The sequence below is a fragment of the Macrotis lagotis genome, chromosome 1 (assembly GCF_037893015.1).
Source record: "Macrotis lagotis isolate mMagLag1 chromosome 1, bilby.v1.9.chrom.fasta, whole genome shotgun sequence".
Lineage (NCBI taxonomy): Eukaryota > Metazoa > Chordata > Mammalia > Peramelemorphia > Peramelidae > Macrotis > Macrotis lagotis.
Genome location: NC_133658.1, coordinates 877,692,629 through 877,711,972, shown reverse-complemented (window position 1 = coordinate 877,711,972; position 19,344 = coordinate 877,692,629). Strand labels below are relative to the sequence as shown.

The window sequence follows — 19,344 nt, the reverse complement described above, 5'->3', positions numbered from 1 at the left end:
TGGTGAATGGGGGAGATATGGGCCTTTGTTTTAATCAATATCAAGACCTCAGGTTCTCATAGACTTAAGAGCTGAAAGAGATCTTAGATGGTGTCAGTTCTATCCTCTTCATTTTTTAGAAGAGGCAACTGCAGCCAAGTGAGAGACAGTCAAAGACTTGGACAAAGGCAGAGCTGCCTTTCTGTCTGACCCCAAATGTAGCCTTCATCTCATTGGTATCCATTGACCTTCAGCCAATACAGATGGGCAACTCTTCTGTATCATAGAGAGTGACCTGGCTTCTGAAAAGGCAGTACTTGCCCTGAGTCACTCAGGGACAAAGGCAGAGCTAGAAGTCCAGGGGTCCTGCCTCATGTTTAGACCTTTATGATGTGACATTGAGCTTGTCTCAGAAGCATTTTCTAAGGAAAGAGGAAGAATAAGGTGAATGAGGAAAAAAAGAGAACTAAGAGAAAAAGGAAATAATCACAGAAAGGAAGAAATACTCCTTATATGATATATATGCACATAAAATGAAACATATATATGAGTCAGAGAATTATAGACTATCAAAGTTGAATGAGCATAGCTGTCATTTATTCCAAACTCAATTTTTCAGATAAAGAAACTGAGGTATAGGGGCAGCTAGATGTTGCAGTGGATAGAGCACCAGCCCTGGAGTCAGGAGTACCTGAGTTCAAATCTGACCTCAGACACTTAATAATTACCTAGCTGTGTGGCCTTGGGCAAGCCACTTAACCCCACTGCCTTGCAAAAACCTAAAAAGAAAAAAGAAAAAAGAAACTGAGGTCTAGAAAAGGGAAATGACCTAACCAAGGTGCCACATCTAGTAAATGGCAGATCTGCAATCTGAATGCAGACTTTTTCACTCCAAATGCAGTGTTCTTCCTGCTACCTTATCCTGTCATTCATTTGCTTGGGTCTACTCACCCTTCCCAGATTAATTTCTTTTTGAAATTTTGAAATTATTACCCACTAGGGACGGCTAGGTGGCGCAGTGATTAGAGCACCGGCCTTGGAGTCAGGAGTACCTGGGTTCAAATCCGGCCTCAGACACTTGATAATTACCTAGACGTTCGGCCTTCGGCAAGCCACTTAACCCCATTGCCTTGAAAAATCTAAAAATCTAAAAAAAAAGGAAATTATTACCCACTGTCTCCATAGTCCACTGGTACAGAAATGGTATTCCTTACATATTGAACTTAGTGACTGTACAAGACAGGTCTGTCTTGTTTTCATGAGAATTGCTCACATGTCTACAAAGACTTCAACAACCTACAAAACATTTTTCTCAACAACCACAGGAGGTTGGAATGTAAATATTGTATCTAACTAGGTGGCACAGTGTCTACAGTGTTGACCTGGAGTTAGAAATATTGAAATTCAAAACTCACCCCCCCCAAAAAAAAAGAAAAAAGAAAACTCATCCAAGACACTTAGCTGTGTGACCTTAGCCGGGTCACCTTTCTCTCACTCATTTGTAAAATAAAGATAATAGGGGATAAAATAGGGTTTTAGTGAGAATCAAATGAGATAAGTGCTTTGCAAATCTTAGTGCTTAGATAAATGCTAGAAAGATCTATCTACACATAGATTATATATATATATAATATATAATGTAATATGATATATAATAGATGATATGTGACTTTATATACTATAGCACAAAATAATATAATACTCGTCTTATAAAGAAAATGAGGTTTAGGTGGGTTGGACCCTACTCGATGTTTCATAGCTTGAATCGAGGTCTTCTGACTCTTAAGTCCATTTCTCATCCTATCACTCCATTGTGCTTCATTCATTATAGGAAGATGCAGAGTTCAGATTTATTATTTTATTAGTGTGGAGAATTCTGGAATGGGAAACTTTCTTAGTCCTTGAGGATCAACAAGTGATCTGTAGTTTATTTCTTAGCTGGCAGGAGCATTGAGAAGGGTAAGGGACTATACTCAATGTCTACAGCCACTATTATCAGAAGCAGGATTAGAACTCAGGGTCTTCTTGACTCCAAGTGAGTCCTCTATTCCTTATTCCAAGGCCTCCTCTATCATTTCTAATTCCTAAAAGATTAAACGAACTTCAGTCAAACCCTTTGGGAGGATTCCACAAGAACTGATTAAACGGGCATCATGCATTCTGCATCTAATTTTTTTTAAAAGGGAGTGTTTTGCTAAAAAAGAAACAAAGGGGCAATGTTTGTCTTTTCTCCATTTGATAGCAAATGATAACTTTTAAGTAAAGTGGTAGACCAGGTTGGTGAGCCAGACCTTTCTTGAATAATAAAAATTAGTCACTTGTTGCTTAGGAGACAGTGACGGAGGACAAGTCTCAAGGGCATTCAGGAGGGTGGCAGCCACCTAGGGATGTTAATGAGATGTTTTGAAATGGCAGCTATTACAGGAAATCTTTATACTAAACACTGGAAATTAAGATGCACCCTTAGCACACAAGAAGGTAAGACAACATATAGCCCTTGGTTTTAGTGTGGGAAGCAAGGGATCAGCACCAACCACCAAAAACATTGATTGAAGAAAAAAGTTCCATTTTTGGAAGGAAGTAGTTGGTGGTCTATGGAACATGGCCCTCTCTATCTTGGATGGTGTTTTTCTTTTCAAATAACTTCTGAGGACACGATTAAAAGCCTCATAGGTCTGCCTTAGGAAATATCTTCAGTACACATTCTCTGGCTTCTCTCCCCTGATAGAAAGTAAGCTTCCTGAGGGTAGGGATCAGTTCACTTTTGTCTTTGCCTCTTCATGGCAGGCTCTTGGAAAAGGGGAGCCCAACCAGCCAATGTGTTCATTTATAAGAAGCCCTTTGTTGATCCATCTTTTTTTTTTTTGGCAAGGCAGTGGGGTTAAGTGACTTGCCCAAGGTCACACAGCCAGGTAAGTATTATGTGTCTGAGGTCGAATTTGAACTCAGGTCCTCCTGACTCCAGGGCTGGTGCTCTATCCACTGCACCACCTAGCTGCCCCAATCCCTCTTTTTGATAGCAATTTCCTTCTGTTTATCCTCCCCAAACTGTCATATATGTCTTGTTTATATATAGCTGTTCACATGTTGTCTCTACAATTTGATTTAACTTGGTTTGGGTTCAGTTTTTTGGGGGGGGAGGGAGCCTTTCTTTGTATCTCCACCTCTTTGAACAAGGGAATTCCTTAATGAGGCTTGTTGATTTGATCTCACTTATTAAATCTGTCTTCCACACAGATGGTAACCTGCCAAAACTTATTCATTAAATCGTAGAGTTGGGAGAGACCTCCGAGGTCATTTAGTCCAACTTCATTATTCTAAAGATGAGCAAACTGAGACTCAAGGAAGTTATTACTTTCCCAAGGTCACATAAGGAGCAAGTATCAGAGGCAGTATTTGAATTCAGGTCTTCTGCTTCCAGATGCAATATATTTTCTATCATGCCATGCTCCCTATAGAGAACTGGAAAGCATCTTAGCGGGACATGCAGTCTCACTGCCTCATTTTACAAATGAGACTTGCTCATAGTCATTTAGATAGTGAGTGTCTGAGTCTGGATTTAAACTTAGCTCTTTCTGATTCCAAAGTCAGCACTCTATCTATGTCCTACCAGCTACTACTACTACTACTATTATTATTATTATTATTTAATTATAATAACTGCCATAATAATTAATAGCTGACATTTATATAGCAATTTAAGATTTCCAAAGCACTTTACAAACTTTATCTCATCTCATTTCCCCAAGTCTTTGTGAGGGAGTTACAGCAGATAGTATTAATTCCATTTTACAGATGAGGACATCGAGATTCAGTTGCCAGGAAATGTCAGAGGCAGGATTCTTCCCTGATTCCAAATTAGAGCTTGAATTCCTTCCATGACATCATTCTGCCTGTCATCTTGTATTCATTCATTCCACAAATAGTCATGCTTGCTTTCAGGCGATAAGATATAAGACACAGATAAGCAAAATACAAACTGGAATATGCTGAGTTCATAAAAGGAAGTTTGTTGTTATTCAGTCACATCTGACTTTTTGTAATTCCATCTGAGTTTTTTTTTGGCAAAGATTATAGAATGGTTTACCATTTCCTTCTTTAGCTCATTTTATAAATGAGGAACTGAGACAAACAAGGTGAAGTATCCTGTACCACATGGCTAGTAAGTGTCTAAGGCCAGATTTGAACTGGTGCTCTCTCATTTTGCCACCTAGGTCTCCATAAAAGGGACAAAAAAGGAAGACTGAATGGTTGAATGAGAGACTGGGGGAGGAAGCAGTATTGGAGGCTCAAAAAAGCTGATTGTTAAATTTTCAATGTGATCATTACATCTCAGAAATTGGAATTTGCTACAAATCATGATGTGATTTATTGGAGGTTTTTTTTATCCAGACTTTTATCTAGATTTAATACAGTGATAGAGTAAAAACTAATAAAGATTAAACTGAAAAGATCATTTTTGGAGAGTCAGTTGTTAAACATGTATCAGCATTTCCTTGGGCTTATTGCAAACAGCCATCATCACAGACTGTCTTTTTCATTCTTTTTTTCTAAGTCTAAAATCCATTAGAGAATTTTTTCTCTCTAGGTTGTTGATCATTTCAATTTGCCAGGATTTTCTTGTGTTGTTTGAATTATGAGGATATAAGTGATGCTGGGCTTCTTCTATGATACAACATCTTATATATGCGATTTTTCCTTTGAAAAGAATCACCAAATAGTAGACCTGGGAGACGTCATAGACTTAGGAATAAGAAGGTTCTTTAGAACATAGAATAGAATTTTGAAGTAGGAAAGGGCCTTGGAACATGGAACATCAGAATAGGGAGCCGGTCCAGTCCCTCATTCCACATATATATTGAAACCCACAGGGAGAGAGTCACACATTAAATGAGTTATCTGGGTACCCAAAATCCTACTGAAAATGAAAGACAGAGGGGTGGCTAGGTAGTGCAGTGGATAGAACACCGCCCTAGAGTCAGGAATACCTGAGTTCAAATCCTGCCTCAGACACTTAATAATTAACCTACCTATGTGGCCTTGGGCAAACCACTTAACCCCATTTGCCTTGCAAAAAAAACCTAAAAGAAAAAATGAAAGACAGAACCAGGTCTAGAAACTGGATCTCTTGGACTCCCAAGCTAGCACTTTCTTTACCCTCTCAAAACATCTCCTTCATGTGTTAGCAAACAGATCAGAACTTATTCATGTATAAAAAACCTGAGTTCAAATCCCATCTCAGACATTTACTAGCTATGTGACCTTGGGCAAATCACTTCATCTCTGTCTACCTCAGTTTCCTCAACTGTAAAATGGGAACAACAATAGCACCTTCTTCTCAGGGTGGTTGTGAGGGTCAAGTGAGATATTTGTAAAGCACTTAGCACATAGTAAGTGCTTAATAAATGATCCTTCTCCTCCCTCCTCCTCCTCCTCTTCCTCCTCTTCCTCCTCCCCCTCCCCCCCCATAACCAAACAGTTATCTCATCATCACCTTCACTGCATTTCTTTCACGGAGTCTTTCTCTCTACTTACCCACAAGTCCCCACCCTAGCCCAGACCCTCATACTTTCTTGATAGGACCAATGTGATAGCTTCCTCATTGCTCTCCCTATTTCCATTCCCTCCTCACACTAATCCATTCTCTAATCAGCTGTCAAAGAGATTTTCCTAAAACAAGAATCTGGTCAGATCACACCCCTACTCAAGAAACTCCAATGGCTCCTTATTGACTCTTTTTTTTTAGATTTTTTTCTTCAAGGCAGTGGGGTTAAGTGGCTTGCCCAAGGCCACACAGCTAGGTCATTATTAAGTGTCTGAGGTCGGATTTGAACCCAGGTCCTCCTGACTCCAAGGCTGGTGCTCTATTCACTGTGCCACCTAGCCACCCCTCCTTATTGACTCTTAGATCAAATGTCACTTCATATGCTTCTGATTCTTTTTAAATTTCTATTTTCTGTGTAGATTTTAAAATAGACTCAATTAGAAAGGCAATAATATTTTGTTGTTGTTCTGTCAGTTCAGTAGCATCCAATTATTCATAACCTCATTTGGGGTTTTCTTGACAAAGATACCAGAGTGGTTTGCCATTTTCTGCTCCATTCAATGAGATGAATGAGATCAAATGACTTGTCCAGGACGACACAGTTAACAAGTATCTTTGACTAGATTTGAACTCAGGTCTTCTTAATTCCAGATCCACTGGACTTGACTCTGTCCACTGTGCCACCTAGCTGCCCCGTGTCCAACAATTCATATGTAACTAAGTAAATAGACATATATTGGGAGTGCATGCTTGTGATGTTTTTTTTACTGTTGACGAGTCAGGCAACAAGTATTTATTATTTACTCTATGTTAAACACTATGTTGAGTGTTTTATAGCATGGGAAAGAATTTAGTAAAGGAGAAGAGGTATTCTATGCATCAGGAATAGCTTGAGCAAAGGTATGTAGGTGGGAAAGTATGGCTGAAGGTGACAATGTCATCCAGGACACAGAGAGGATCAAAATGAGATAATCCTGGAAAGACAGAGAGAGGTTGAATGTATTGTTGCTCAAATGGCAGTCAAAAGAGTGTGAATTTTAATCTAGGGTAATAGGAGTCACTGAAAATTGCTGAGTAGAGTAATGATGTGTAAGAAAAATAATTCTAGTGCTTTCCCTCTGTCAATTATTTCCTTTTTTATGAACTACCTTTATGAAGTGATGATATTTGTCCTTCATTCTTGAAGAAGACCATGACATCAGGGAGGTGATGCCATGACAAGCACATGAGTTGGATTTGAGTGAGGGGTGCTGTGCTAAGTCACCAGCCTCACTTTCTTTTCCAGAGCCATCTGGGTCCAGGGCCAGATATGAATCAGGATGACTGGAGATGGCCCTGGATGTGAGGCAATCAGGATTAAATGACTTGTCCAAGATCACCTAGCAGTGCAGTGGATAGAGCACTGACCTTAGAGTCAGGAGGGTGGGAGTTTGAATCCTGCCTCAGATACTTGAGACTTACTAGCTGTGTGACCTTAGGCAAAGTCCCTTAACTCTGATTGTCTCATATCCAGGACCATCTCCAATCATCCTGATCCATATGTGGTCACTGGACTCAGATGATTCTGAAAGAGGAAGTGAGACTGATGACTTAGCACAGCAACCCACCCCCCCACCTCAAATTCAATTCATATGCTTGTCATGGCATCACCTCCCTGATGTCTTCTTCAAAAAAAATGAAGGATAAACATTATTATTTCCTTTTTTTTTTATCATGTACACAGCTTGTTTTATATAGTTATTTGCATAGTTTCTCCACTATTAGATTGGAAGGTCTTCGAAGGCAGGGATAGTTTTTTGCCTGGTTTTGTATATTTAGCTTTATATAGTACCTGCCTCACAGTAAGCATTTAATATATGTTCATTTATTCATTCATGCATTAATTCATTTGTTTGTTTTTGTTGGCAGTAGAATGATAATATTTGGATTAATAATAAATAATATTAATTATATAAAATATATGCTTATATATAAATATAAACCTAGACATAAATATAAATTTGTAAATAAATATAAATATAATAAGAAATAAATGGATTAGAGCTGGGAGAGAAAGTAGGAAGGTCAATTAGGAGGTTAAAGTAACAATTGGAGAATTATAATCAGAGCTTGCACTAGGGAGATGAAAACGGGACTAGACAGTAAGGGATACTATGTTAGTAAATGTGTAGCAGCTGGCTACTACGGGCTCCATCTGACCCAATTAATTCTGTATTATTGCCATTTTCTTCATCACTTTCTCAAGTCAAATCAACAAACAATCAATGAAGCCCTAATTTGGAGCAATATCCCAGGTGCAAATGCTCATATTTAACAATCAGCTATTGTAAACACCCTTGAACCAGCTACGTAACGCCCTGTATAATTTAGGTGTCGCCATTAATAATGCACTGGGAGTGTAGTCAAGAACTGGGACTGTAGTTAGAAGGATTTGAATTCGAGTATAGCCTCAAGCACTGGACACTTAGCAGCTATGTGACCTTGGGCAAGTCACTTAACCCTGATTACCCCACATCCTAGGTCAGCTTCAGTCATCCTGACTCATATCTGGTCCCTCTCTGGAGAGAAAATGAGACAGGTGATTTGGCACAGCCCCCCCCCCTTCACTCAGATCCAATTTGAGGGCATATCATGGCATCACCTTCCTGATGGCATGGTCTTATCATTATCATCATCATCATCATCTTCTTCTTCTTCTTCTTCATCTTCATCTTCATCTTCATCATCCTAATTTACCCTGTGTGTCCTGCAAGGACATTACAGAAGTGGCATTAACAATACTAAGTGACTGACTCCATAGGATAAATAAGGAACAGAAAATGAATGACAGCATCAAATCAGCCTTACATTTTAAATAATTTATAATTCATCACGTTTAAAAATGAAACAGCTTTTTATAATGGCATTACAGATGTTTCATTCTTTTCCTTAATAAGTCTTAACTGTCCTCTGTCTTTTCATGAGTGGAAAACTCAGGTTTGGGGTAGTTTTATTCAGTGCAACAAACCTAGGCAGGTAAGAGTCATACAAAAGCAAACTACCCCATAGGGCTATGGAATCTTTTCCCACTGGCCTACGAGGTAATCCCATCTGTCAGCAATCATCCAGATTTGTGGAAGGGGCAATAGTCAGAGACTTGCTCCCCCTGGAAAATGGGATCCCTGGCCTAGCCCTATTACATTAACTCAGCCAGCCCTGGAGAGGCCTCAGGCTTAGAGACAAGGTTATCATGTTCAATATCAGCAAAGTGTTAGGACCTCAGGCCCACAAGGAAACACGGATTACATCACCAGAAGACATTGGTGATTTTGCAGCATCAGGGGAATGAGCTTCTTCTTCACACAAGTGTCCAGACCACAAATTGCTCCCCTTTGAATGTTTCTTCTTATGTTCCCTAAGTGAATCTACTCTTCCCATTGATAATGTAAATATTTGTGGGAGAGCATGGAAGAACTATTTGATGTTTACTTTTCTTATTATGATTTTTAACTAAATGTTTTTAATTTGAAAAAATATGAGGCCTTTGAACATAGATTTTTATCAGAACTAGGAAGGAATTTATAAGAGAGGTTAGCTAAAGAGTAGGTAAAACATTTATTAAGAACTTATTGTATAAGGCAGCTAGGTGGCACAGTCAGTGGTCAAGAGGACCTGAGTTTAAATGTGACCTCAGACATTTGCCACTTACTAGTTGTGTGACCTTGGGTAAATCATAACTGTTGAGTCTTTCCCAGATGCCCAGATGAGCTTTGGAGGGGTGGAGACAAGTACTCCTTCAAGATTTCCAAGTGCTCCATTTATTCACCAGAATAAAAGTGCTTAAATATCCTTCCCAGACCCTCATCCACTCCCACTCCCATGGCACTTAGCAAAACAAGGTTCTGATGGTTAAAGTCACCAGGTGACAATAATTTACAATGTTCCCATACACAACAGTTCCCAACAATAACCCTTTGCCCAGCAAAGTGCTAAACCCTGGTGATACAAATACAAGCAAAAAAGAAAGTTGCCTCAGGAGCTTCTATTCTACTTGGGGAGTCTACAGGGGGAAAAAAATCAAAAGCCAAACTGTTGTTACTTTTGTTATGGGCAGTTTCTCAAATTGAAGTTCCAAGTGTGAGGTGTAGGAGCAGCACCAATATGAAAAGCTGACTGGGGCTATATAAATATGTACACACACACACACACACACACACACACACAAACACACAAACACACACACACACTTTGTCAAAATACTGTAGCTCCAGGGAATACAGAGCGTGTGGGACTTAAACAATAAAATGAAATTTCTGATGCCCTCCAGAGAATTGTTTAATTATTGCTAGTGATCCTAGAAGGAAAGAGTTTAATAATGATAATTTGGTTTTATGAGTTATTTCATTGTGTTTGGAGGTTCACAGAAAGAGCCTTTATTACTGGTGTGTTTTACTTACAAGGAATGGTTGGAGGCTTAAGGGGAGCGTCTGGGTAGGAACAAAGGAGAAAAAGAGGGAAATAAGGGGAAGACGTGCAGTAATAACCAATGTCTTGGAGTCACAGCAGAAGGAAAAGAAAGGGAGTTGATTTTTGGTCCTCTAGATGTTTCTAGCTTCAGCCTTCCACTTATTGCTCATTGCTGTGGGTATGGGAGGCAAACTACCAGTTGACCCACCTAGGCAGCCCCCAACCTTGGGCAGCCACCACATACTTCCATGACTTGGCTAAGTAGAAACTTGTGCTTCCTTTCCAAACCAGAGCTCACTATGAATCTTTGGCAAGAATGAGCCACGATGAAAGGTGAATAGAAGGGTAGCCTAAGGAAATATTATTTCCCATTTTCAGATAAACTTGTAAATAGACAGAACTGACCAGAAAATTCTTTAAAATTATAAAGGGATCAGATGAGATAACATATGTAAATCATTTTGCAAAGCTTAAAAATATTTCAGGCATAGTGGGATGAAGGTGGTCATTGGTGGAAGAAGAGTTTTAGTGTTTTTGATGTTGGGAGTTTTGACACCAGAAGTTCTCTAAGTTGTTAAAGTCATGCTTCCCAACCCTCTACTCCCCCACTCCTCCAAAAACAATCCTGAAAACCAAGAATGGAAAATTCAGATTTGGAGTTTCTAAACACACATCTTTGCTCCAAAAATGATGCTTCCCTCTAGCACAGGAGGATTTTTGCATCATGGACCCTTCCTTTGGCAGTGTCTGCTGAAGCATAAAATCAAATTATAAGATTATAATGAAAATCAATTTTATTGAAATAGACCTATCAAAATTTTTTTTAAATTCATGCAATCCCTGAAATCTGTCAACCCCATAGGAGGAAGTGGAGAGAGGGTTGTTTCATGTACCCCATGTTAAGAATCCCTAAGGTGATGAGAATGTTCTGGTAAGTCAAGATCTAAGACTTCTTCTTTCACTCATACTGGGACAAAGAAACAGGAAACATCTATTCTCCCAAAGAAAAGAAATGCCTTCTTTTTTAGAGGGGATGCACATTAAACATTCCCCTCCAAATGAAGAGACTTCAAGTGACAGTCTATAGGTATAGGGCCAGAAGGAGCCCTAGAAGTCATTCACTCCAAAGCCCTAGTTTTAGTCAATGAGGGAACTGAGGACCTGGGAAAGTAAGGTTCTCTGTCCATGGTTCTCTAAGGTACTAAGCATCCAGAGGCAAGATTTTAACCCATTCTACCAGAATCAGTTTCTTTCTCCTATCCTGTTATTGTTGTTCAGTCATTTCAGTTATGCCTGACTCTTCTTGACTCCATTTGGTGTTTCCTTGGAAGAGATTACTGGAATGGTTTGCAGTTTCCTTCTCCAATTCATTTGACCGATGAGGAAACTGAGGCAAACAGGGTTAAGTGGTCACACAACTAGTAGGTATCTGAGGCCAAATTTGAACTGTGGTATCTCTGACTCCACACCTAGTGATCTATCCATTGTGCCATCTAGATTTCCTTTCCTCTCCCAAGTTGCTTCAAATTGAACCTGACCTTCCCCTTCTTCTCATAAAGCGATTCCTGGTTTGTTGGCTAATAGTTTTACTTTGTTCTCTCATTCACTGGCGCCTGCTCAAAATGTTCATTTGGAATCAAAGAACATTAGATTTGGAGAGGCCCTTGGGGCCTAGAATGTCAGAGCTGGAAAAGGAGCTTGGAATACAAAATTCTGAGGGGGAAGGGACCTTAATGATAAAAAGAACTGACATTTTTATAGCCTTTGAAGCTTTGCAAAGTACATTGTACAGACATGATCTCATCCGAGCCCCAAGGCAGCCCCATGAGACAGGTTCTATGGGTGGGAGGATTATCCCCATTTCAAAGATGAGGGAGATTATCCCCATTCAGATAAATGGTTGAGAGACTAGTATAAATGTGGTCACAGTTTAAAAATGTCTCCAACTAGGTGCGAATTGAAGGCTTCCTGACCACCAGGGCAGCGATGACTCTTCTACAACTCTGCCTTTCATCAGAATGATAAGAATGGAGAAGCATTTTAGCACACAGATAGAACCTAGAACACAGAATGTCAGAAGAGATGGAGAAGCCCTTAGAATGTAGAACAGTAAGCAGAACTGGACATACTCCTAGAACACAAAATATCAACAGAGCCAGGGAAGTCCCTAGAACATAGTCAGAAAAACTGGAGAGGTCCCTAGAAGTTGGAGAAGTTAGAAGAAATGGAAATGCTCCTAGAACATAGAATATTAGCAGAGTCAGAGAGGTTCCTAGAACATAGAGCAGTCAGAAAAACCGGAGATGCCCCTAGAACATAGAATATCAACAGAGTCAGAGAAGTCCCTAGAACATAGAGCAATTAGAAAAACTGGAGAAGTCCCTAGAATATGGGGCAGTTAGAAGAACTGGAGATGCCCCTAGAATACATAACATCAGCAGTCAGATAGGTCCCTAGAACACAGAACTTTGAAGATGAAAGGGACTTTTAAATAGAAAAGTTTAGCCTTGGAAAAGCCCTTGCAACCTGGAAAGACTAAGGAAAATCCTAGAGCACATTACAAATTGAAAAGAATCTTAGAAATAATTGAGCCCAAGTCTCTCCTCTAACAGATGAGGAGCTAGATCCAAACTCACCTAATGAGTCGGTACCAGAGCCAGGACTGGAATCCAAGACTCCTGCCTTCTGCTCTCCTTTCTGTTACCCCACAGAGTGTTTCTTTTGATGATCAATCACCAAGTATATATTAAACACATACTATGTGCTTATTTGTAGACAGTTGTAGAAGTGTGTTACATAGGAAAATGGACTAAAAACTTGGTTTAGATGACCAGATGCAAATCCTGACTCCGCCACAGTGACTGAATAGCCCTGGCAAATCATTTAATTTCCCTAGACCCTTATTTTCCTTAGGGATTGGATGGGATGGCACTATTCAATCAACCAATTAGTCCAGAACTATATCAGGCTGTTGTTCAATCAAGCCTGATCTTCATGACCCCATTTGGAGTTTTCTTGGTAGAGATACTAGAGAGTTTACTTTTTTCTTCTCCAGTTCACTTTACAAATGAGGAAACTGAGACAAATAGTATAAGCAACTTACCCAGGGTCACAAGCTGATAAGTGTCTCAATTCAGAAGATGAGTCTCTATGTTCTATGCATTATGGCAATCTCCCCCCTAGCTACTGGATCTGGAAGTAAATAAACAAAAAAATCAAATACTTCCTGTCCTGAGGGGAATTACATTTTTTTGAGTAAAATAATATATATGCTGCTGACAATAATAGGATTCAGGAATGGACTTGAGATTTCATTAATATAGGGAACTCCTCAATGAGGAAACTCATTGTATCAAGCAGATTCTTAAGAAGAAGTTAAGTGGAGGGGCAGCTAGGTGGTGCAGTGGATAGAGCACCGGCCCTGGAGTCAGAAGGATCTGGGTTAAAATTTGACCTCAGACACTTAATAATTACCTAGCTGCATGACCTTAGGCAAGTCACTTAACACCACTGCCTTGCAAAAAAAAATAAAAAAAAGTTAAGTGGATTGCCCAGGGTCACTCAGCCAGTAAGGGTCAGAGGCAGGACTTGAACCCAGATCTTCATGACTTGAAGGATAGACTCCCACTACATTAAAGTCAGGGTACCTTGCTATACCAAAGTCTAAATTCTATTTTAAGCTTTAATAGCTTAAATACTTTGGGACCCCCAGTATATAAAAGTACCAAGTATAAAGTGGAATAGCTTGGTGGTGCCATAGTGCACAAAGTGCCAGACCTGTAATCTGGAAGGCCTGAGTTCAAATCCAACCTCAGACATACAATAGCTATGTGACCCTGGGCAAGCCACTTCACCCTTTTCAGTTTCCTCATCTGTAAAATTATCTAGAGAAGGAAATGATAAGCCATTCCAGTATCTTTGCCAAAATCTTCAAATGGGGTCACAAATGAAAAATAGATGAACAACAAAATACAAAGTGACCAAGCTGTGTGACCTTGGGCAAGTCACTTAACCCCATTGCCTTGCCAAAAAAATTACAAAGTCAGCATCAAATAATTTGAAGGAGAAAAGAGTTGGGGACAATCAGGAGGGGCCACAAAGATTCTTCCAGAAACAGATGCTCTGGAAAAATAATGCTGAAGACATTTTGTAAAGTTTCTGCCATTTGGGCAAATGAAGGGACATCTAAGTTTATAAATAATGATAGTTAACGTTTATGTAGTATCAACCATGTACCAACACTATGCTAAATACTTTATAGTAATTTTCTCATTTGATCTTCACAACAATCCTGGGAAGCAAGTGCTGTTATTTTCATCCTCTCTTAACAGCTAAGGAAACTGAGACAGAAAGTTGTTAAAGTGACTTGCTAGTATTTGAACTCCACTGTGCCACCTAGTTGCTTCAGTTTATCATGTATTAATAATCCCAGATCATGTTTACATATCGCTTTTAGGGTTTGTAATGCCCCTTGCATATAAGTATTGTACTCATATCTCACAACCCCTCCATGAAGTAATGTCGATAATATCCCCATTTCACAAATGGAGACTGTGTTACTGGAGAAATACAATGTAGTCAATTCTGGGCCAAATGGTCAAATGAAAAGTTCTTTTTCTGCTTCCCCAGTTTTTGTGCTTCCCATGTTACCCCTGCTCCCCCATTACACCTCCCCTCATCATTACTGTTCTTTGATCTCTTTGTTTTCTGAACCCAGTCTTTGCCTTTCAGTACCCAGACATTGACAATCATCATGCCCTCATTGAGTTCAATGAAGAAGAAGGCACTTTCATTCTTCAGGATTTCAACTCCCTCAGTGGGACCTTTGTCAACAATTGTCACATTCAGAATGTAGCGGTGAAACTGAAACCAGGGGATGTTCTTCGGTTTGGATCTGGGGGGCTCACCTATGAACTGGTCGTGGAATTTCTAACCTCGGTAAGCATTACCTCAGTCCCTCTTCTCCTTGGATGGATAGATGGATGGATGAATGGATGGATGATGGATGGATGGATGGATGATGAATAAAAAAATGTATTCATCCCTTGGTATGTGCCAAGAAGTTTGCTAAGCATGTGTAAATCCAAATATAAATATCATTCCAGCTCTCTAAGAAGCTTGTATTCTCATAATGGGGCAGAAGGGAGGTAGCACATCAAAGGGAGTGGTAGCTAGGGAGGTTTATTTTGGTTAGGAAAGTTACAGGGATGATGAGTAGAGTCACTGAGGGCTAGATTACACATCCCTTCCAGGAGCAATGATAGAGTCAATTTGATTATGGTTCTAAAACTTAAAAGGTTGTAGGGGAGAGTAGAGAGGAGACTCAGGGCTGAGTCATAAGATAATTAAATCCCCCAGGGTTTGGTTTCTGGACTTGGAGACTTCTCAGTTGGTAAGAAATCTAAGGAGTGAACTGAAGCTTAGTAGGAGCTAGGACCTCCATGTAGTAGCTTAACTGAGCCACTTCAGTTGTGTCTGACTATCATCTCATTTGGGATTTTCTTGGCAAAGATACTATAGTGGTTTGCCAGTTTCTTCTCCAACTCATTTTACAAACTAAGATAAACAGGGTGAAGTGACTTGCCCAGGGTCACACAGCTAGTAAGTGGGTGAAACAAGATTTGAACTCAGGAAGATGGAGTCTAGGCCAGGCACTCTATCCACTGAGGCATCTGGTTGCCAATCAAAATATCTAGGAGATAATAAGAGGCAACACATATGGTAAGAGTGTCAAAAGAAGTGTGTATCTGAAGAGTCATCAAGTCATGGGAATGATAAATTCATCTATAGCTTAGTCAATTGACACACCCTTTCCAGGTATAATGGGAGAACGATATTATATAGAGCCCAGGGAAGATGTGGAAACAGTGTATTGGGGAGGGGACAAAGGAAAAAGGGTCAGAGGGTGAAGGAGATTGATATACACAGCTTCAGAGTAGATAGCATTATTATCTGGATAGACAATAATGGTCGGTGAAGCATGGTCTTGTCTGCCACTCAAGGTTCTAGCTGACAGATCCCACTTTTTTACTGATTCAGACAGGTTGGCCACAAAACAAAAGGTTTTATATTCCTTTCCATTAATATTCAAAACCTGATAAGATTTTCTTGAACAGCATTATAATCTCTCAAGACTTAGTCAAATATCCCAGCTTTCGAGCTGCAAAGGACCTGTGAGGCCATCTGGTCCCCTGCACCCCCATCACCATTTTACAAAAACAGCAATCAACCAATCAAGGGAAAAGAAGATAGACCTATTGTTAGAAATGGTGAATTAAACAACAAAGGGGAAAGCAGATGGATAGAAGGAGAAACAGGAGAGAGCAATGACAATAGAAAGGAGAGACTATCCAAGAAGGTGTCAGTGGCTTTGAGAGCTCAAGAAAGATGAGAAGAGGATTGGGAACAGGCTAGCAGTTAGAAATTAAGGGATCACTGGTGGCTTTGGAGAGAGAGGTTTTAGTTGAGTCATGAGGATGGAAAACAGATTGCAGAGACCTGAGAAGTGAGTCAGGGAAGAAGAGATATCTACTCTAGACAACTTTTTCAGGGAGATTAGCTGAGATAAGGGGGAGATTCTTAGAACTCTTAACTTAAAAGGTTGGATATAGAGGGAATATTTTAAGGCTGGAGGAAAATTGGACATGATTGTAGAGAGCAAGGAAAGGAACAGTAGATAGGGAAAATTAAAATAAGGAAGAGAATGGGATGGGGTGGGAGGAATCTGAGATAGGAGGGGTATATAATTAAGGGTGTTTGTAAAGAGGTCTTGTTGGGCAAAGAGAAGAGCTACTTCTTCATCAGAGACTGGAATAAAAGAGGACAGGAGGAGGGATGATGTGAAAGGGTTGTGAGATATAGAAAAGGGGACCAGAGGAAGCTCATGAAGCAAATAGCCTTTGTTTTCTCAGTAAAATAAAAGGTGAGGATCTTAATTGTAAAGATTGAGAGGGTACACTATAAAACTTGGGAAAAGAAGAGGGGGAGCAAAATATAGAATTGTTGTTGAGTCATTTTAGTTATATCCCCATTTAGTTGACACCCCATTTGGGGTTTTCTTGGCAAAGATACTGAAGGGGTTTGCCATCTCCTTCTCCAGCTCATTTTTCAGATGAGGAAACTGAGGCCAACAGGGTGAAGTAGCATGTCTAAGATTGCACAGTTAATAGTGTCTGAGATCAGATTTGAACTCAGGAAGATGAGATTTCCTAATTCCAAACCCAAGACTCTGTATCCTATGTCAATACCTTGCTGCCCCATAGAATCAGTTAGGATGGACTAAAAGAAACTATCTGCTACAGTGAGGACCAGACTTACTTGGTTGGGGACTCAGCATCACCAGATCTAATGGGCTTTTTCTCAGTCCTCATTTTTCTCAGCTTCTCTGTAGACTGGCACCATCAACTACCCTTTTCTTGATACTTTGTTTTCTCTAGGTTTTTGTGACATTCTCTTCCTGTGGTTCACCTACCTGTTGGACTGCTCCTGAACTGGAGCTTAATCCAAGTCATCTCTATTAATTGTTTCCATTATAATTCTGAGATGATGTGTGTCTTCCCTCTACTGTTTCACTCAATGATCTCATTAGTCCCCCTGATTTTAATCCTCATCTTTAGACAGAAGAGGAAGCTTGGTGGGTGCAGTGAATAGAACACAGGGCCTAGAGTTAGGAAAACAAGTTTAAATCCAGTTTCAGACACTTACTAGCTGGGTGACCCTGGGCAAGTCACTTCATCTTGTTTGCCTGAATTTCCTCAACTGTAAAATGAGCTGGAGAAGGAAATGGCAAGCTACTCCAATATCTTTGTCAAGAAAACCCCATGTGAGATCATAAAGAATGGGAAAATTATAGTATTCCTGGATTTTTTTTTTTTGCCCATCCCTAACTCTGAAGAGGCTAGTCTCTCATCTCCAACACTATTGAATATTTTAAAGTATATGTGTCATAGACATCTTTAAACTCAACCTATCCAAAACTGATATCCTCATCGACATCCCCCACAGCAAACCCACCTTTCCTACTAACTTCCTTATTACTGCCAAAGGCACCCCCATTCTCCCATTCAGAGTCACAACCTGATGTCATCCTCATTCTCTCTTATGCCCCATATACAATTGGCTATCAATTCCTCTTACTCCAATTCTTTTCCTTCTTCTTTCACACTTCATAAAAATAGTCAATTATTTGTGGCTATATCAATGGTTAGTTGACTTGGATTGGCTGCTATATAAACTGGTTTCTTCTCAAGTCCAGTCATAAATCTGTAACTGTGATGTGCCATCCAAAGCATCAAAATCAGAATGCTTTAGCTCCCTCTTCTGACTATTTCCTAGTGCTTCACTCAATTAATAAAATCACTTTATGGTTTAGATAGGTCCTTTCTTAGGAACAAACACCCTTCATCATAGTATTTCAGAGCTGGAAAGGACTTTACAGATTACTTAGTCTGAGAAGGAAACTGAGGACCAGGGCTGGAGAGGGCCTTGTCCAGAGTCATAGGTGGCTGCACAGGGACTAAAATTCAGGTCATTTGCTACTTCATGAAATTATGGCTCTAGTGTGGAAAAGGAGATCATCCTGCCCCATGACTGACGGCAGTGCAGAATAATTGGATGTGGCCAGGTAATAATTGGCTTCACCTCCCTCACCACCACCCCCATCCTGGAAATATACATACGACACACTTTTAAACTTAATCTGCACTATTAACATTCCTCCATTAATTTCTTAAACAATAAACTTTTACTGTACTAAGCCTTGGGGGACAGAAAAAGACAAAAAAACAGTCTTAGGTCTAGAAAAATAGCAAAAGAATAAATCCAGTCCTGATTTGTACATTTGCCAGCTTTAGAGGTGTAAATGCTCACAATGAAAGTTGAAAAATAACCTGAGTTGGGTAGTTGCTGGCTCCAGCCTACTCCTGGATGTCTTCCCATCCTTCATTTGGTTGCTTACACATCCATTAGGTTCACATCTTAACTGTCACTTTGGAAACTTTTGAAGTTTTCTGTAGAGGGGTTTCTTCTTCAAATGTGAGCTGGAGAGGGCATGGCTGGGAGGCACAGTGGATAGAGCACCGGCCCTGGAGTCAGGAGGACCTGAGTTCAAATCCGGTCTCAGACACTTAATAATTACCTAGCTGCGTGGCCTTGGGCAAGTCACTTAACCCATTTCCTTGCAAAAATTTAAAAAAATGTGATTTGGACTTTCTCTCCCTTGAGGTGCTTTACACTTTGAGAATGTAATAAAATGTAAGTTTCTCAAGGGCAGGCACTTTTTTTGTGTTAGCCAGTGGCTAGCTGAACAACAGATGAATGAATAAGTGAATGAATGGGATTCTGGGACTGCCTCCATCACTCACCTCGTGTGGTAC

The 19,344-nt window shown here is 39.9% G+C and overlaps 1 protein-coding gene and 1 long non-coding RNA gene across 5 annotated transcripts in view; one reads left to right on the top strand and one right to left on the bottom strand.

The window, feature by feature from the left end:
• The window catches only part of FHAD1 (forkhead associated phosphopeptide binding domain 1), a 195,336-nt gene that overhangs the window by 9,021 nt on the left and 166,971 nt on the right, over positions 1-19,344 (top strand). For all 4 annotated transcript variants that reach the window (XM_074218380.1, XM_074218378.1, XM_074218377.1 and 1 more), the window contains exon 3: positions 14,702-14,908. In XM_074218380.1, coding sequence (XP_074074481.1) covers positions 14,702-14,908 — 207 coding nt within the window. The remainder of the gene's footprint in view (positions 1-14,701; positions 14,909-19,344) is intronic.
• Positions 13,079-19,344, bottom strand: part of LOC141509116 (uncharacterized) — a 52,175-nt gene continuing 45,909 nt past the window's right edge. The window contains exon 6 of the long non-coding RNA XR_012474584.1: positions 13,079-13,162. This is a non-coding gene — a long non-coding RNA (uncharacterized LOC141509116). The remainder of the gene's footprint in view (positions 13,163-19,344) is intronic.